This window comes from Ambystoma mexicanum, chromosome 14, assembly GCF_040938575.1.
Source record: "Ambystoma mexicanum isolate Mex_15411 chromosome 14, UKY_AmexF1_1, whole genome shotgun sequence".
NCBI classification, from domain to species: domain Eukaryota; kingdom Metazoa; phylum Chordata; class Amphibia; order Caudata; family Ambystomatidae; genus Ambystoma; species Ambystoma mexicanum.
The window spans coordinates 204080747-204096287 of NC_090940.1; the positions used below are offsets into that span (position 1 = coordinate 204080747).

The 15541-nt window shown below is 44.6% G+C and overlaps 1 protein-coding gene and 2 long non-coding RNA genes across 3 annotated transcripts; 2 read left to right on the plus strand and 1 right to left on the minus strand.

Annotated features, from left to right (window-relative positions):
• Positions 1–313: 313 nt before the first annotated feature.
• LOC138527615 (uncharacterized) lies at positions 314–1525 on the minus strand. The gene is made up of 3 exons (XR_011283956.1): positions 1209–1525; positions 1005–1115; positions 314–524 (listed from the first exon to the last, which is right to left on the minus strand). It is a non-coding gene; the product is annotated as an uncharacterized lncRNA (long non-coding RNA).
• Positions 1526–1546: 21 nt separating this feature from the next.
• Positions 1547–2563, plus strand: LOC138527616 (uncharacterized). Its single transcript, XR_011283957.1, has 3 exons — positions 1547–1668; positions 1762–1872; positions 2353–2563. It is a non-coding gene; the product is annotated as an uncharacterized lncRNA (long non-coding RNA).
• Positions 2564–3424: 861 nt separating this feature from the next.
• LOC138527617 (uncharacterized) lies at positions 3425–7548 on the plus strand. The gene is made up of 3 exons (XM_069638926.1): positions 3425–6731; positions 6825–6935; positions 7416–7548. The coding sequence occupies exon 1, from the start codon at positions 3908–3910 to the stop codon at positions 5993–5995; it is 2088 nt and encodes a 695-aa protein (XP_069495027.1). The 5' UTR covers positions 3425–3907; the 3' UTR covers positions 5996–6731; positions 6825–6935; positions 7416–7548.
• The last annotated feature ends 7993 nt before the right edge of the window (positions 7549–15541 follow it).

Genomic DNA, 15541 nt, shown 5'->3' on the forward strand with positions numbered 1-15541 from the left:
CAAGGCCTAGTAAGATTGTTGTTTTGTCCTTCCTTTGTTTCCCCCTCCTTGTCTTGTCGTGCCTAGAAACACTTTTGTACAAGCAAGTTATAAATGCCATATCATATTATATCATACAATGACACTATAACCGGCAATGTCCCCAGCCTGCGACCCCTCTTCCTATGTTTGTGCCTCAGTAGGTCCTCCTATGGTTTTTTAAATGAGCGCAAAGAGAAGGGGGGTGGGGTGGCATTCCTGCCTCGTGCCTCTGCCCAGCTGACTCAGCTGAGACATCCCCTACCAATATATGGATATAGATATATAACAGCAGTTTGTTAGTTGAGCATATAACAATTTATTTGGCAAAGAGGAAAACAAAATTTGCCAAAAGGCACATTCTGTTGTACAAAGTAATTCGTGACGTTTAACATATTAAAACAAATTGCGAAGAAGCAATAAATGATGGAGAGGTGATGCTGTCCAATTGTGGAGTGGCCGACGCGTTTCGAGGGTAACCTCTTCTTCATAAGGGCCCAATTGAACTGTTGACAACATTTCAAGGAGACAAAAAGTAAAATCTTTTATTTTATTTCCATAACAGTCAAGGACTGACTGACAAGCTGTACATAACTCGGGATGCTAGCGAGATGGTGAAGAGCAGAATACTGGAGATCTAGTATGGTGAAAAGAGTGAACTAACAGATCAAAGAGAAACACTCTATACTAATAGCTAAACACATAACAAAGGAGATGTATTGTGTGAGATCCACCTACATGGTGGGATCTAGAAAATGGCGTGATGAAGAGTCAGACAGATCGAGATAAGCCAAAAGCGGTAGTGGGTTCTAAATAGCAAGGACCACCCTTGAATAGTGAAAAAGCTGAGTCAATATGGGGAGCGTGTTTAAGAAAAAACCATACCCCTCCTGTGGACGGAGAAAGAATAACTCCAAAAGAGCGCTACTGAATAAAATAAATAATACTTAAAATAAACCGGAATTGGTTTTAAAGAATGCACTCACTCGAGTTGCGGGACGAGTAGCCAAGGCAACAGGGGCATCCGTGTGGTCAACAAGTATTCGAAACAATTATACGATGCAGGGCATCTGCAAAGAGACACGTACTGCTGGCACCTAAGTGGGGACATATACATTTCTGTTATACTGGAGAAAAATAAACCTGGGGTCTCCCAACCGGGCAAAGGGACCCAAGTAGCGGTAGCTTACCTGTACAGTGCGGGGAACACTGTTAGTGGAAACTGAAACCGGCAGGCAGTGGCTCCGCGCGGTCGTAACCTAGGGAACGAGCTGTGCTGGGGACACGCCGTCAGACGTAGAAAGGAAACTAAATAATAAACATAGAAAAGGGCATAGAAGCCGGTGAGTGAGGAATATGGAGGCCATCATGCAATGGCGCATAGTGCAAGCGTACTCATAGGGACTGACCAGAGATCAGGATAAATAAGAAAAGTAGAGTTAATATGTTCCATAATGAAACATAAGAATTCTGGTGTTCACCATCGCAACGCATTTTATAATTTTGGTTCTAATGGAATGTTTATTATTTAGTTTCCTTTCTACGTCTGACGGCGTGTCCCCAGCACAGCTCGTTCCCTAGGTTACGACCGCGCGGAGCCACTGCCTGCCGGTTTCAGTTTCCACTAACAGTGTTCCCCGCACTGTACAGGTAAGCTACCGCTACTTGGGTCCCTTTGCCCGGTTGGGAGACCCCAGGTTTATTTTTCTCCAGTATAACAGAAATGTATATGTCCCCACTTAGGTGCCAGCAGTACGTGTCTCTTTGCAGATGCCCTGCATCGTATAATTGTTTCGAATACTTGTTGACCACACGGATGCCCCTGTTGCCTTGGCTACTCGTCCCGCAACTCGAGTGAGTGCATTCTTTAAAACCAATTCCGGTTTATTTTAAGTATTATTTATTTTATTCAGTAGCGCTCTTTTGGAGTTATTCTTTCTCCGTCCACAGGAGGGGTATGGTTTTTTCTTAAACACGCTCCCCATATTGACTCAGCTTTTTCACTATTCAAGGGTGGTCCTTGCTATTTAGAACCCACTACCGCTTTTGGCTTATCTCGATCTGTCTGACTCTTCATCACGCCATTTTCTAGATCCCACCATGTAGGTGGATCTCACACAATACATCTCCTTTGTTATGTGTTTAGCTATTAGTATAGAGTGTTTCTCTTTGATCTGTTAGTTCACTCTTTTCACCATACTAGATCTCCAGTATTCTGCTCTTCACCATCTCGCTAGCATCCCGAGTTATGTACAGCTTGTCAGTCAGTCCTTGACTGTTATGGAAATAAAATAAAAGATTTTACTTTTTGTCTCCTTGAAATGTTGTCAACAGTTCAATTGGGCCCTTATGAAGAAGAGGTTACCCTCGAAACGCGTCGGCCACTCCACAATTGGACAGCATCACCTCTCCATCATTTATTGCTTCTTCGCAATTTGTTTTAATATGTTAAACGTCACGAATTACTTTGTACAACAGAATGTGCCTTTTGGCAAATTTTGTTTTCCTCTTTGCCAAATAAATTGTTATATGCTCAACTAACAAACTGCTGTTATATATCTATATCCATATATTTGAAGGCCCTATGTGGCATCAGTAAACAGTGTGCAGGGGACGGGAGGGCCCCACTTTTTGGGTCCTCTTCTATTTTCTCTTTTCTGATTTAGGCTTTGTGCCAAGGCCTTTTTTCCTCCCCCGCACCTTTAAATTCTTAAACCAGCTCTTCTGTACATATAATGATGATTTGAATTTCTATATCAATTGTTACCAGGTGTGCACCACTGTCAGCATTTTTGTTTTCTCCATATGTACTGGTCTTCCAGTGTGGCACGTACCAAGTGGGTAGCACCCTGATATAAACCTTGTTCATTATAAATATGTCATTTTCTCGCATCAACGAGATCACAGATAAACACGCAACTACACTTGCATTTGATGCGGAAGAAGCTAAACGCATATTAGCTCTCATCAAGGATACAGACCAATCTTTACAGAGTAAAGTCAGCCCAGACAAAATAATCTTTCAATTAGAAAAACTCATTAGACGCGAGATATCGCAGAAATTACATGCCAGTACCCTAGTGGAATATTACAAATCACAGAGAATCCCTAGAGGATTGAGGGTATATTTGAGACCTACACTCTGCAGCGAGAGCAAAGCATTTGTTGCTAAATGGGATCAAATTCTGAACAAGTGTTCACTTGACTTGATCTTACTTACGATTGAGGAACTTTCCAAGTCATTGACATCCATCGACAAAGACATAGAAGCACTGACAATACAGCTTTCAGAATTCAAGTCAAAAGAGGATCTGACACAACTTTTGGAAGATATCAATTCCAAATTGAGCAATTACAAAGCAGACATAGAACAAAGGAAATTTCGTAAGTTTAAACGCGATACGTTCGATTATTTGAACGATATCGTGTATACCTGGCAGGAGTTTTACCATCACAGAAACGCCAGCAGAAGTCGAGCTAATAATCTTAACAACTCCAACTCAGGGAGTGATAGTAGTAGTAGCAGTGTGGGAGAACCAATACCGAAAGACCAGTCACAAGAACAAATTCCACAGCAAGTACCAACACCTGGGACCACAATTCCCCACCTTACACCATCTCAATCTGGGACAGTTGCTAGTACCACAGGTGTTTTTTTAGGCCTGAGAGACAGACAAAAAGAAAAAGAAAAACACGACGAGGCAAGAAAAACACAAAAAGGAAGATACAAATAAGTGAAAATCTAGTCATCAACCTATCAAGCAAAAACCTGACGAGTGGCCAACTTGATATCTTAAACCGTGGTCTTTCCTTTGTTCCTACTTGCAACACATCACTATTTGAAGAAAAAATCTGTCTTCACAGATTGTTGAGGAAATTAAGATTGAAGATGTTTTTCGAATCCGATTTGGATACAGAATCACAGGCCCTAGAGGATGACATCCTACAGATGCGCCCCAAGAGTACTTTCGACCCTCAGATTCAAAATTCGATCTTGGATCTCTTCGAGAAGAGTGTCATTAATGACCTCAAAAGAATTAATTACCATAGCACTAAACCAGTTAATATTAAGAATAGCCAACTTGAACATGTTGAACAGCTGGCTAAAGATGAAGATTTAACTATCAAACCTGCGGATAAGGGTGGGGCAATCGTGATCATGGATTCATCCTACTACACACGGAGATGTCTGGAACTACTTAACGACACCGTTACTTACACAAAACTTGATAATGATCCACTACTTAGAATCAAAGCCATCATCCAGAAAGCTATTGACAATGCTTTGGAAAACAACTGGATTGATTCAAAAACAAGTCAGTTCCTTATAAACAAATATCCAATCACGCCTGTGTTCTATGGCTTACCAAAGGTTCATAAAGACAACATTAATCCGCCACTCAGACCAATAGTTGCGGGAACTGATAGCATATTTGACCCATTGGCCATCTATGTGGATCGTTTACTTCAACCTCTAATCCAGGAAATACCAACCTACCTGAAGGACACTACAGACTTCCTCAACTGTCTACAAGAAATCATAGCCCTGGACACTAGCTGCATTCTCTTTAGTATGGATGTATGCAGCCTTTACACCTCTATTCCCCACATCGAAGGGGTTGATGCTGTACTCTGGCTCCTGTTGAATCATGAACATATAAGAGGGAACAAAGAATTTATTGTGGAATTACTGGAAATAATTCTTCACAACAGTTACTTTAGATTTCAGGGCCAATACTATGTACAATCATCAGGTACTTCAATGGGGTCGGCCATGGCTCCGGTTTATGCTAACACCTACATGTATAAATTTGAAAAAGAAAACGTGTTGGATCACCCATTTTGGTCATTTAAAATCTTGACCTGGAAACGTTATATAGATGATATCTTCGGTATCTGGTGTGGTACACGAGATGAATTGGATCTTTTTTTGGAACATCTGAATTCAGTGAACAACACAATCAAATTCACAATGGAAGTAGGGGACCCTTCATTACATTTTTTGGATGTGAGCTTACAGATCAAAGAGGGTCACATCGACACCACGGTGTACCATAAACCAACAGACGTGAATAATCTTTTACATTTCAGCAGTTTCCATCCTAAACCCATGCTCAAAAGCCTACCATTCAGTCAAATGTTAAGATTGAAGAGAATTATCTCAGACCCAGCAGGCCTTGACTCAGAATGTTCATTTCTAGTTGAACGATTTGGATCTAGGGGGTATCCAGATACTATCACAGGAGAAGCCCGCAACAGATCAGAGACCTTCACGAAGGAACAACTACGCATCCCTAAAGTCAAGGATAAGTCCACACCGCTACTCTACATTTCAAAGTACTCACGACAGAGTTTCCAAATCAGCAAAACTCTGCGTAAAAATTGGACCATACTACACAATGATCCCTCTCTCCTGAAATTATTTCCCAAAGCACCAATGATGGCCTTTAAACGTGGACATAATCTCAAAGATAAACTAGTGAGAGCGGAAAGACCTCCTAAAGACAAACAACTTGTACTGAGTACCATAAAGAAGGGTACCTTTCCCTGCTTGAACTGTACGAACTGTAACAATGTTATAAAAGGTGAAACGATATCTCACCCACAAACTGGGAAGAAATTCAAAATCAGAGACTTTTCCACCTGCCTCTCCGCAGGTGTCATCTACTCATTGAAATGTCCCTGTGGTAAATTATACATAGGACAAACCACAAGACCCGTCAAAGAAAGATGGTCAGAACACAAATCCACCATCAGATGTAAGAATCTCAGATCCCCAGTGGCAAGGCACTTCATCGAATTCCAACATACGATTGCACAAATTAAATTTCAAGTCATAGAAATTGTCAAACGTCCACACAGAGGTGGCAATTACCAATCCCTGTTGTCACAGCGAGAGAAGTACTGGATCCACACACTTGACACTTTGCAACCTAAGGGTCTGAATGATGAATTCTCTTTGAGTTGCTTTCTATAGTGAATTGTGAAACTCACATGTTACATCGCCAACTACTATACACAAGTGTCAGTATCCCGGACCTTAAAAAAAATTTTTTTCTTTGTCATTACAAGTGTTGTGACTTTGATGTTTTCTTCAAGGGAACTGTATTTTCCTATGTTTGACTTGCCTATATTCACTTAAATGTTTGCACCTGTTCACGAATGACCAATTGAACCATCTCTCCATTCGTTCGAACCTTGTATGAGTAATAGGCTACATCGCAATCTTTTATCCCCTTGCCATTGAATTATACTTGTCTCACTATATAATGAGTAGCCTCATGACTCTACATGATTTGTTTTGGACTATTAAGAGTAAACTGCATGTACCATTTGTGCTATCTATCATGACTGTAACGATTATTGTACTATTCACAAATTTCTGTTCCATTAGAACCAAAATTATAAAATGCGTTGCGATGGTGAACACCAGAATTCTTATGTTTCATTATGGAACATATTAACTCTACTTTTCTTATTTATCCTGATCTCTGGTCAGTCCCTATGAGTACGCTTGCACTATGCGCCATTGCATGATGGCCTCCATATTCCTCACTCACCGGCTTCTATGCCCTTTTCTATGTTTATTATTTAGTTTCCTTTCTACGTCTGACGGCGTGTCCCCAGCACAGCTCGTTCCCTAGGTTACGACCGCGCGGAGCCACTGCCTGCCGGTTTCAGTTTCCACTAACAGTGTTCCCCGCACTGTACAGGTAAGCTACCGCTACTTGGGTCCCTTTGCCCGGTTGGGAGACCCCAGGTTTATTTTTCTCCAGTATAACAGAAATGTATATGTCCCCACTTAGGTGCCAGCAGTACGTGTCTCTTTGCAGATGCCCTGCATCGTATAATTGTTTCGAATACTTGTTGACCACACGGATGCCCCTGTTGCCTTGGCTACTCGTCCCGCAACTCGAGTGAGTGCATTCTTTAAAACCAATTCCGGTTTATTTTAAGTATTATTTATTTTATTCAGTAGCGCTCTTTTGGAGTTATTCTTTCTCCGTCCACAGGAGGGGTATGGTTTTTTCTTAAACACGCTCCCCATATTGACTCAGCTTTTTCACTATTCAAGGGTGGTCCTTGCTATTTAGAACCCACTACCGCTTTTGGCTTATCTCGATCTGTCTGACTCTTCATCACGCCATTTTCTAGATCCCACCATGTAGGTGGATCTCACACAATACATCTCCTTTGTTATGTGTTTAGCTATTAGTATAGAGTGTTTCTCTTTGATCTGTTAGTTCACTCTTTTCACCATACTAGATCTCCAGTATTCTGCTCTTCACCATCTCGCTAGCATCCCGAGTTATGTACAGCTTGTCAGTCAGTCCTTGACTGTTATGGAAATAAAATAAAAGATTTTACTTTTTGTCTCCTTGAAATGTTGTCAACAGTTCAATTGGGCCCTTATGAAGAAGAGGTTACCCTCGAAACGCGTCGGCCACTCCACAATTGGACAGCATCACCTCTCCATCATTTATTGCTTCTTCGCAATTTGTTTTAATATGTTAAACGTCACAAATTACTTTGTACAACAGAATGTGCCTTTTGGCAAATTTTGTTTTCCTCTTTGCCAAATAAATTGTTATATGCTCAACTAACAAACTGCTGTTATATATCTATATCCATATATTTGAAGGCCCTATGTGGCATCAGTAAACAGTGTGCAGGGGACGGGAGGGCCCCACTTTTTGGGTCCTCTTCTATTTTCTCTTTTCTGATTTAGGCTTTGTGCCAAGGCCTTTTTTCCTCCCCCGCACCTTTAAATTCTTAAACCAGCTCTTCTGTACATATAATGATGATTTGAATTTCTATATCAATTGTTACCAGGTGTGCACCACTGTCAGCATTTTTGACATCCCCTACCAACCCTGACTCTGGCAAAGGGCTCCACATAAAGTAGCATGAGATCATATATGTGCTAAAGCCAAAGTGCTCCATCACATTGAACGAGAAGCTCATGATACTGAGTCAAAAGCTTTCTCAGCGTCCAGTGACACAGCCAGCGCTTGTTGCTCTGGGTCAATTTGTGACATGATATTAAAAAGCCAATGCAGGTTTAGCACTGTGGATCTACCCAGGACGAAGCCAGACTGGTCAGGGTGAATCAGGAAAGACAGTATTGGTAGTAGCCGCGAGGCCAGAACCCTTGTAAATATCTTGGTGTCAACGTTGAGCAACGATTAAGGGCAGTGAGACCCCTCTCCTCCACTGTCTTGCCTGGCTTCAGCAGGAGTGCTCCAACTACCTCCTTCAATGTTAGCGGCAACTGCCCACCCCTCAGTGGTTCCTCCTACACCTGTAGCATGTATGGTCCCAAGATTTGCTTGTATTGTTTATAGAATTCTGCCCCAAGTCCATCTCTCCAGGCGCTTTGCCGGACAGTAGCAGGCCTATGGCCGCCAGTATTTCTTCCAGCGTAAAATGCTCCTCTAGCTTCTTTGCAGCCTCATGGGAAATTTGAGATGTCGGAAGCCCGTCCAACAAAGCAAAATTCTCGTCTCTATTCCTGCCCCGACGGGTCTCAGAAAGCATCTAATGGAACTGGACAAATGCCTACAGTACCTTCCCATGATCGGTGCAGAGTTCACCACTATCGTTTCTCACCGCCAAGGACACCACGCTCTCAAATTCCAGCTGCACAAGCCTCGCAAGAGGCCTCCCGGGTCTATCCTACTCCCCACACTTTCTAGCCATTGCAGACACTGCAAAATATCATGTATCTCTATCTGCAAGAGTGCAAATATTATCCAACTCTCGTTTTCCAAGAGTGCTTTCATCATGCCGCCTGGCCAGCCGTTGTTCAAGGCCCCTCAATTTCCCCTCACCTCCTCTAGCTCCCTGCAAATGACCAGAAGAACCTCAAATTCAGTGCTCATTGCAATCCCACATGAATATATATATACTTTGAATGCCTGCCATAAGGCACCCACAGTGTCCACTGACCACTGATTCATTTCAAAGAATATATCGATGTGCTAACGTACATTGAGTTCAAAGGCCGAATTAAGCAAGGCCATTGGCTTGAATCTCCATGGGATTCTGCCCCCCACGTTGTTCCCCAGCACCACAATGAGCTTGATAGGTGAATGGTCAGAGAATGTACGTGGCAACACACTCTGCTACCTGCCCCAGTAGGTAGTCCGACACCAACTAGTAGTCAATCCGTGATGACATATTATGTACCGTTGAATAGAAGGTGTATTTGCTTGCAGCTCTGTGCATGTACCTCCAAGTGTCCAACCACTTCCTGCCCGCCATCCCCTCTATCAGTGCGGGGCTGCACCAGTTAGCGCCCCTCTCGTCTTGTTGGATCGGTCCAGCCCTACGTCCAAAATAGTGTTAATTTCCCCCCAGATTACTGAAACCGCAGGTGTTACATCACACAGTCAGAAAACTTTGGTGTTACAAGTCAGGATTATCTATATTCGGACCATATACATACAGAACCCCATGCACTATAATAAAGCATCCAGCCATGTCACACTTGAGATATAACCTGCAACTGCACCAACCTATGGAACAGGATCAGGACCCCCTTCGATTGCATCGAATAATCAGTTAAGTAGTGGTGGCTACCTCATATTTTAGCAAATGACTCATGTATAGGCCTATTAGCATGCATTTCATGCAGCATCAATACTTGTATCCTATGACTTTCAGCATACGCCAACAGTTCTCTAGTCTTTATCGGATTACTCACGACCCTGCCGTTCCAATTCAAAAATGTGACCCTCGTCCCATTCAGCCCTCTGCAGTCACCCATTTCCATGTAAGCGGCTTAACCCACCTCCGCCCCAGACCCATGTGTGCAGCCAAGGTTGCTCCTGACAGAGCCAACAGACAACCAAGCGTGTTTTAACCATTAAACCCACAAGCACCCCACCCCTCCCCCACCCTCATCACATTCCCAATCCATGTGATGTATCCCCAGAACAAAACAACTTTACAATAGAGCACTATCCTGTGACCTCACAACCAGAGGGAACTGTGAGGAGATCGCAAATTCACGTTACTTGAGAAAATCTTCACACTGGGCAGTATATTACTGCTTTACACAAGGTCTTAGCCTGAACAAACAATAAGGCCAGCATAACCATTTCAAAGCACATATGCTTCTGATGGGGGAACATTAGCCGCCTCATGCGACAAAGTATGTCTGCCCCGGATGCTGGATGCAGAATCTTGCCGGGAACAACATAGAGTACTGTACTCGCTGCCTCCTCCATAGCTTCTTAACCCCTTGGAATGATCATTGTGGAGAGTGATGGTAAAGTCCTGGTAAAGAAGGATCCTGCTCGCTACGTAGCACAGCTTGCCATTCTCCCTCGCATGCCGCAATATCAGGTCCCTGTCCCCATACTTCAAAATGCGTGCAATAATCAGCCGAGGTTGAGCCCCCTGCTGTTGATTAGATGCTAGTGAGCAGTGTGCACGCTCTACCGTGAAGTGGAGTCCTCCACAAAGTTCTACAACTAACCTTGCTTGTCGCTTTCAGGCACTCCAATTATGAGGATATTGTTCTGCCTCGTGTGAGACTCCAGACCTTCACATTTGGCCTGGACAATTTTTAATTATTTCTGCATCTCTGTCAAGGAAGACCGCAGGTCGCTTATGTCACCTTATGCCCCGCTGATCTGCTCCTCTGCCGCCGTGATTCTAGTGCCCTCCTGTTCCAGCTTTGTTTTAAGGGAGCTCAAATTGGACACGATATCATCCAATTTAGAGTTTACCAGAGTAAACTTGTGCATGCTCCACAGTATGCACATCATGTCAGGCGCTCCTTCATCCTCAGGATTGTGGATAAAGGAGCCTAAGGTACTGTTGTGGCATACCCATCCAGGTTGCCTTACTTTTTGTAACCAAAAAAGTGATGGGTGGAAGGATTTGAATAAATTGAAACCACCGGCGCTGCTCTGTGCGAACTTCCACACCACCGTTTTTTAGCCAGTCTGAGGCATTGAAAAAGGGGTCCAGCCATATGCAAATCAGTGTGGTACTACCACAAATGGGAGGACGAAAAATGTCTGGGGATGCTTGTGATTTCGTGCAGCAAGGATATGACCTAGCAGTTCTGGCTGGACTGCCCCTTTGGAGGTGGGACCAAGCCTGATTTGCATATGGTCTTTCCTTTTCCTGTAATGGTTTGGCAGGTGAAGAACGGTGATCTGTAGGGTTGCCCTGAGAAATTGCCAGAGGTTTAAGATTAATTCTAAACCTTCCAGCCATCACCTCTTAGTTTTGCTTTTCCCTGCTTTTTGTTACCGCTCAGTACCATGACTGCAGTGTGCTTTTCTCTGCCTGGGCTTCCTGAGCCAATCACACCACTCTCCTCCAACAGCACTCCTGCCACACCAAGTGCATCCAGTCGTGCGCCGCTTACGTTTATCCAGACACTGAGTGGCAAGCCATGCGAAGATGGATGATGATTCAGGCTGTGCCCATGCACCAACAAAGTCCGGTGGTCCACTTGCAGTTCTCTCAGCAGAGCTGAGGGGCCAAGTGCACCCAGCCGCAGTCCCCAAGGGTGCCCCCTCCACCAGGCCGACCTGACAGCGATCAGGAAAGGCAAGATCAGCAAGGCGGGGAAGGAACGCGCCACCACCGCACATGGCAGCCATCAACGATGACGGCAACCCACCAGGCCCGTCATGCACACACTTTCATCCGGACCGGCAAAGCGCACCAGCCCTCACCGCTGCCACACTCTGTCACCCGACTGGCATCACATGCCTCTGTTGCAACCCTTGTCTCAATGCTCGGACAGAAAGCCTTCAACGTCCAGTGGAGGGGCAGGGGAGCAGACCATGCATCCCCCAGTCGTCGTGGCACCATAGCCGGCCTTCCAGCACTTCAATCCCAGGTCCACCAGGCCCTTCGCAGCCACCAATTTATGGGCACCCAGGGCTCCCGAGGGCATCAACCACAGCACCCATGGCACATATATAAGGCTTTTCGCCCACTACCAGCGTGGTTTCTGCCTAATACTGTAGGATAGTTTTGGTTCGTTACCGAGCTCCTGCGTTATGCGGCCACCATTTTGGTTGTTAAACAGCACCCCCTGGATTTCCCGAGGTTTAAACGAATACAAAGCATCATCATGAAAGCTCCCGAGTCTATTACAACATATCCTTACATCTTGACTCTGTGTGGAAAGGATTTCTTGCACCTTAAAGTATCTGATTTTGATCAAAAACGGAGGTGATGGGGAGCGGCCCATTAAAGGTAGATGTGGTTCCCTAGGAGGGGAGGATAGGAGGCTTTTGTTCTCATCAAGGGAATGGTTGTGAATTTGGCCGAATGTGCACCCTTTGCAACTACTCTGGGAGTCTTAGGGAATCCTGTTTCCCGATCTCACATAGAGCTCGCCTAACACCAGTGAAGCTTGCAAAATTGTCAATTACTTGTCCAGCCCGCTGTTTGTCGTGTAATGCCACCGAGGCATTGTTTACAAATATGTTATAAGATTCTGTATATGTTTCTGGTGGGAGGTAGGGTTTACATGTTCTCATTTAACACCCCTTTGTCCTTCAAAGGTCCGATGGTGAGTCAGCTGCTTGTGAACCATGCCCTGATAGTGGACAATCCCCGACTGATGAGCTAATGTATTGCGGGTGTCCCCAGCGTTGGAAGCAGAAATTGAAGGGCCTTCCCAAGGGGATGTCATTTCCCAGCAGTGCCAAAACGGCGCCCGGTAAAAGCGGCCAGTGAGGAAACCACATAGAACCGCTTTTCTTACCTACCTTGGACTCATTTGACAAAAGATAGTCCGAATGTTTTAATCATTTAATACTATCTATGATTAAGTTCAATCAAGGTCTTTAGTTAATTTAAACTTTAGAATCAAATACAATTGACGATAAATCGGAATTCAAAACAGATGTAAGTGTAAGCATGTTTTGAAAATCAGAAAAAAATAATGAAGTCATTGGGCCTCATTACGACCCAGGCGGTAAGTTACCGCCTGGGCCGTGACTTTACCACCATGGCGTAAACTACGTTTACGCCATGGTGGTTGGCGGATTTACCGCCCCATTCCAACCTTGGCGGGGCGGTAAATCCCCATTTTCCCATTTACCCTTCCCCATTCCCATTTTGCCCCATAGGGCATAATGGGAGTGGGGAAGGCGTTAATTACGCCACCGTAAATTACGGTGGCGTAATTAACTCCATGGTCCCTTAGCGCCATGGATTTTAACACCTGCTAAAAGCAGGTGTTAAAACCTCCATGGCGCTAAGGGACCTCGTACTCAGGCGGTAAGGGTCGGCGCTGTTTACGCCGCCGTAAAACCCTTACCGCCTGAGTCGTAATGAGGCCCATTTTCCTTGAAGAAAATGTCTGTGACATATTTTAGGCTGCGCTTTTTTTCAAGCGCTGGAAAAAATAGGAATAATATAGTTTGTTGCTGAAGTCTCAGAATAAACTCATTTGAAGATATTAGGGAAGACTTTGAGCGAGTAGGAACTTTCCTTAAATTTAAATAGACTCAACAGATAATATGGCTGTTACTTGGAGTACATACTAATCTGAATTACAAGGCAAAACATTTGAGTTTTTAAAGTATAGACAATGGAATTCTAGATGAAATAAGTAGGATAGAACATTCTTGTGATTTTTTTAAATTACCTTCAATCTTTTTTTTTTTTACTCTTTTTATTGTGTTTCGAATAATAATAAACCATCAATGCGAACAATCCCCACAACAAACCCGCTCCTCCCTCCCCCACCACCCACCCACCCACCCTCACCCCAGAGGAAATTCAGGGACCAGTCAGTTCTGCTTCAGGAACACTCATATATTGAAAATGTCTGAAATTTTAATGTTATGCGGACACCACTGCTCCATATAGTCCGCCTTAAAATATTCAAGAACTGCCCCGCCATTCTTCCATGAAGGAGTCTTCTGGTCCTGTAGGTGATGTGTAATCTTTTCCATCACCACCATCGACCACACCTTCTGCAACCATGTAAAAACCAGCAGAGGGTCCCGTGTCTTCCAGCTTTGGGCGATCGTTGCCCAGGCCGCAATAATTAGGCCCATGAGGCTCCTCCACAGTTTTTTGTATAGATTCTTGAGCAGCAGGTCCGTGAGTCCGCATAGCCACACCCTCGCCATCAATTGGCCTGCCTCCGGGAACATTTTTGTTACTTCTGATTGCACTTCCTTCCAAAAGCCCTTGACCCCTCGGCAGTCCCACCAAATATGTCTCCAGGTGCCCACTTCTGGGCATCCCCTCCAACAGCGATCTGATGTCTCTGGAAACACGGATTTAAGCCTCTCAGGTGTATAATGCCATTGTATGACGATCTTGAGCCACATTTCCCTAGTTTGGATTGCTCTGGTAAGTCTTGGAATATCCGCCCATAGGTCCGCCTATTGTTGTCTAGATATCTGTTCCCCTAGCGTGGCTTCCCATCTCCTCATGTATGTCCATTTGATATCCTCCACTTGTGTGTTTATAAAGTGGTAAAGCGTTGACACCAGCTTCTTCTCTGCCGAATTGGTGATTAGGAATCTTTCAAAGGCGGTCAGGTCCCTTGTAGCGCCCTGTAAGACTTCTGGTGTGCTAAGCCAATGTTTGATTTGCTCATATCTGTATCTGTCTGCCTCCGCCAGCACCCAAAGTGTTTTACATTCCGCAAATGTTCTTAGTTTCTTGTCATGGAACATTTCTCCAATCTTCCTGCAACCTGCAGCCTCCCATTTAGCGAATGCCCCTGATTCCTGTCCCGGGGGAAACCGCGGATTCCGGCATATGGGCGTGAATGGGGCCAGGGGGGTGGTCATAATCCCCCTCTTGGTTTGTGCATCCCAAGCTTCTAAGGTGGTTTTCATAACTTCACTGATATTCAGATTCGGGTGTCTGTGCTGTTTACTCTTCCACAGTAGTTCCTCTAACGGGGTTCTGGCCACCGCCCTATCCTGCGCCACCCAAACTGTACGCTGGCCATCCCCCAACATTTCCCTTAAAACCCAGAGTTGTGCTGCCTGAAAGTATTTCCTGAAATGTGGAAGAGCCATTCTACCTGCCCTGGTTGGGGCCGTGAGAACGGCTCCGGCAACCCCAGGAGGCTTCCTACTCCATACATAGGTTGAGATGGCCCTTGATAGCGCTTTAAAAAAGGAATTGGGGACTGATATAGGCAGGGCATGGAAAAAGTATAGCAAGCGAGGGAGTATATTAATTTTGATTGCCTGGATTCTGCCCCACCACGAAACCCGTAATGGGTACCATCTAGCTAGGTCTTTCTTGACTCTGGTCAGAAGCTGTGGGTAATTGCTCTTGTATATATTATCCACTTTGTGCGTGAGTATCACCCCAAGGTACTTAATACCCTCCTCAGCCATTTTAAGACCCAGGGAGCCCGCTTCCTCCTTCAACGACCTCTTTTGCCCGGCTAAAACCAGAATCTCTGATTTGTTCCTATTTATTTTAAGGCCAGATATCTCGCCAAATGCCTCTAGCTCTGTCATGGCTTGCCGCAAGGAATTCCCAGGGTCCTCCAAGGCCAGTAGCA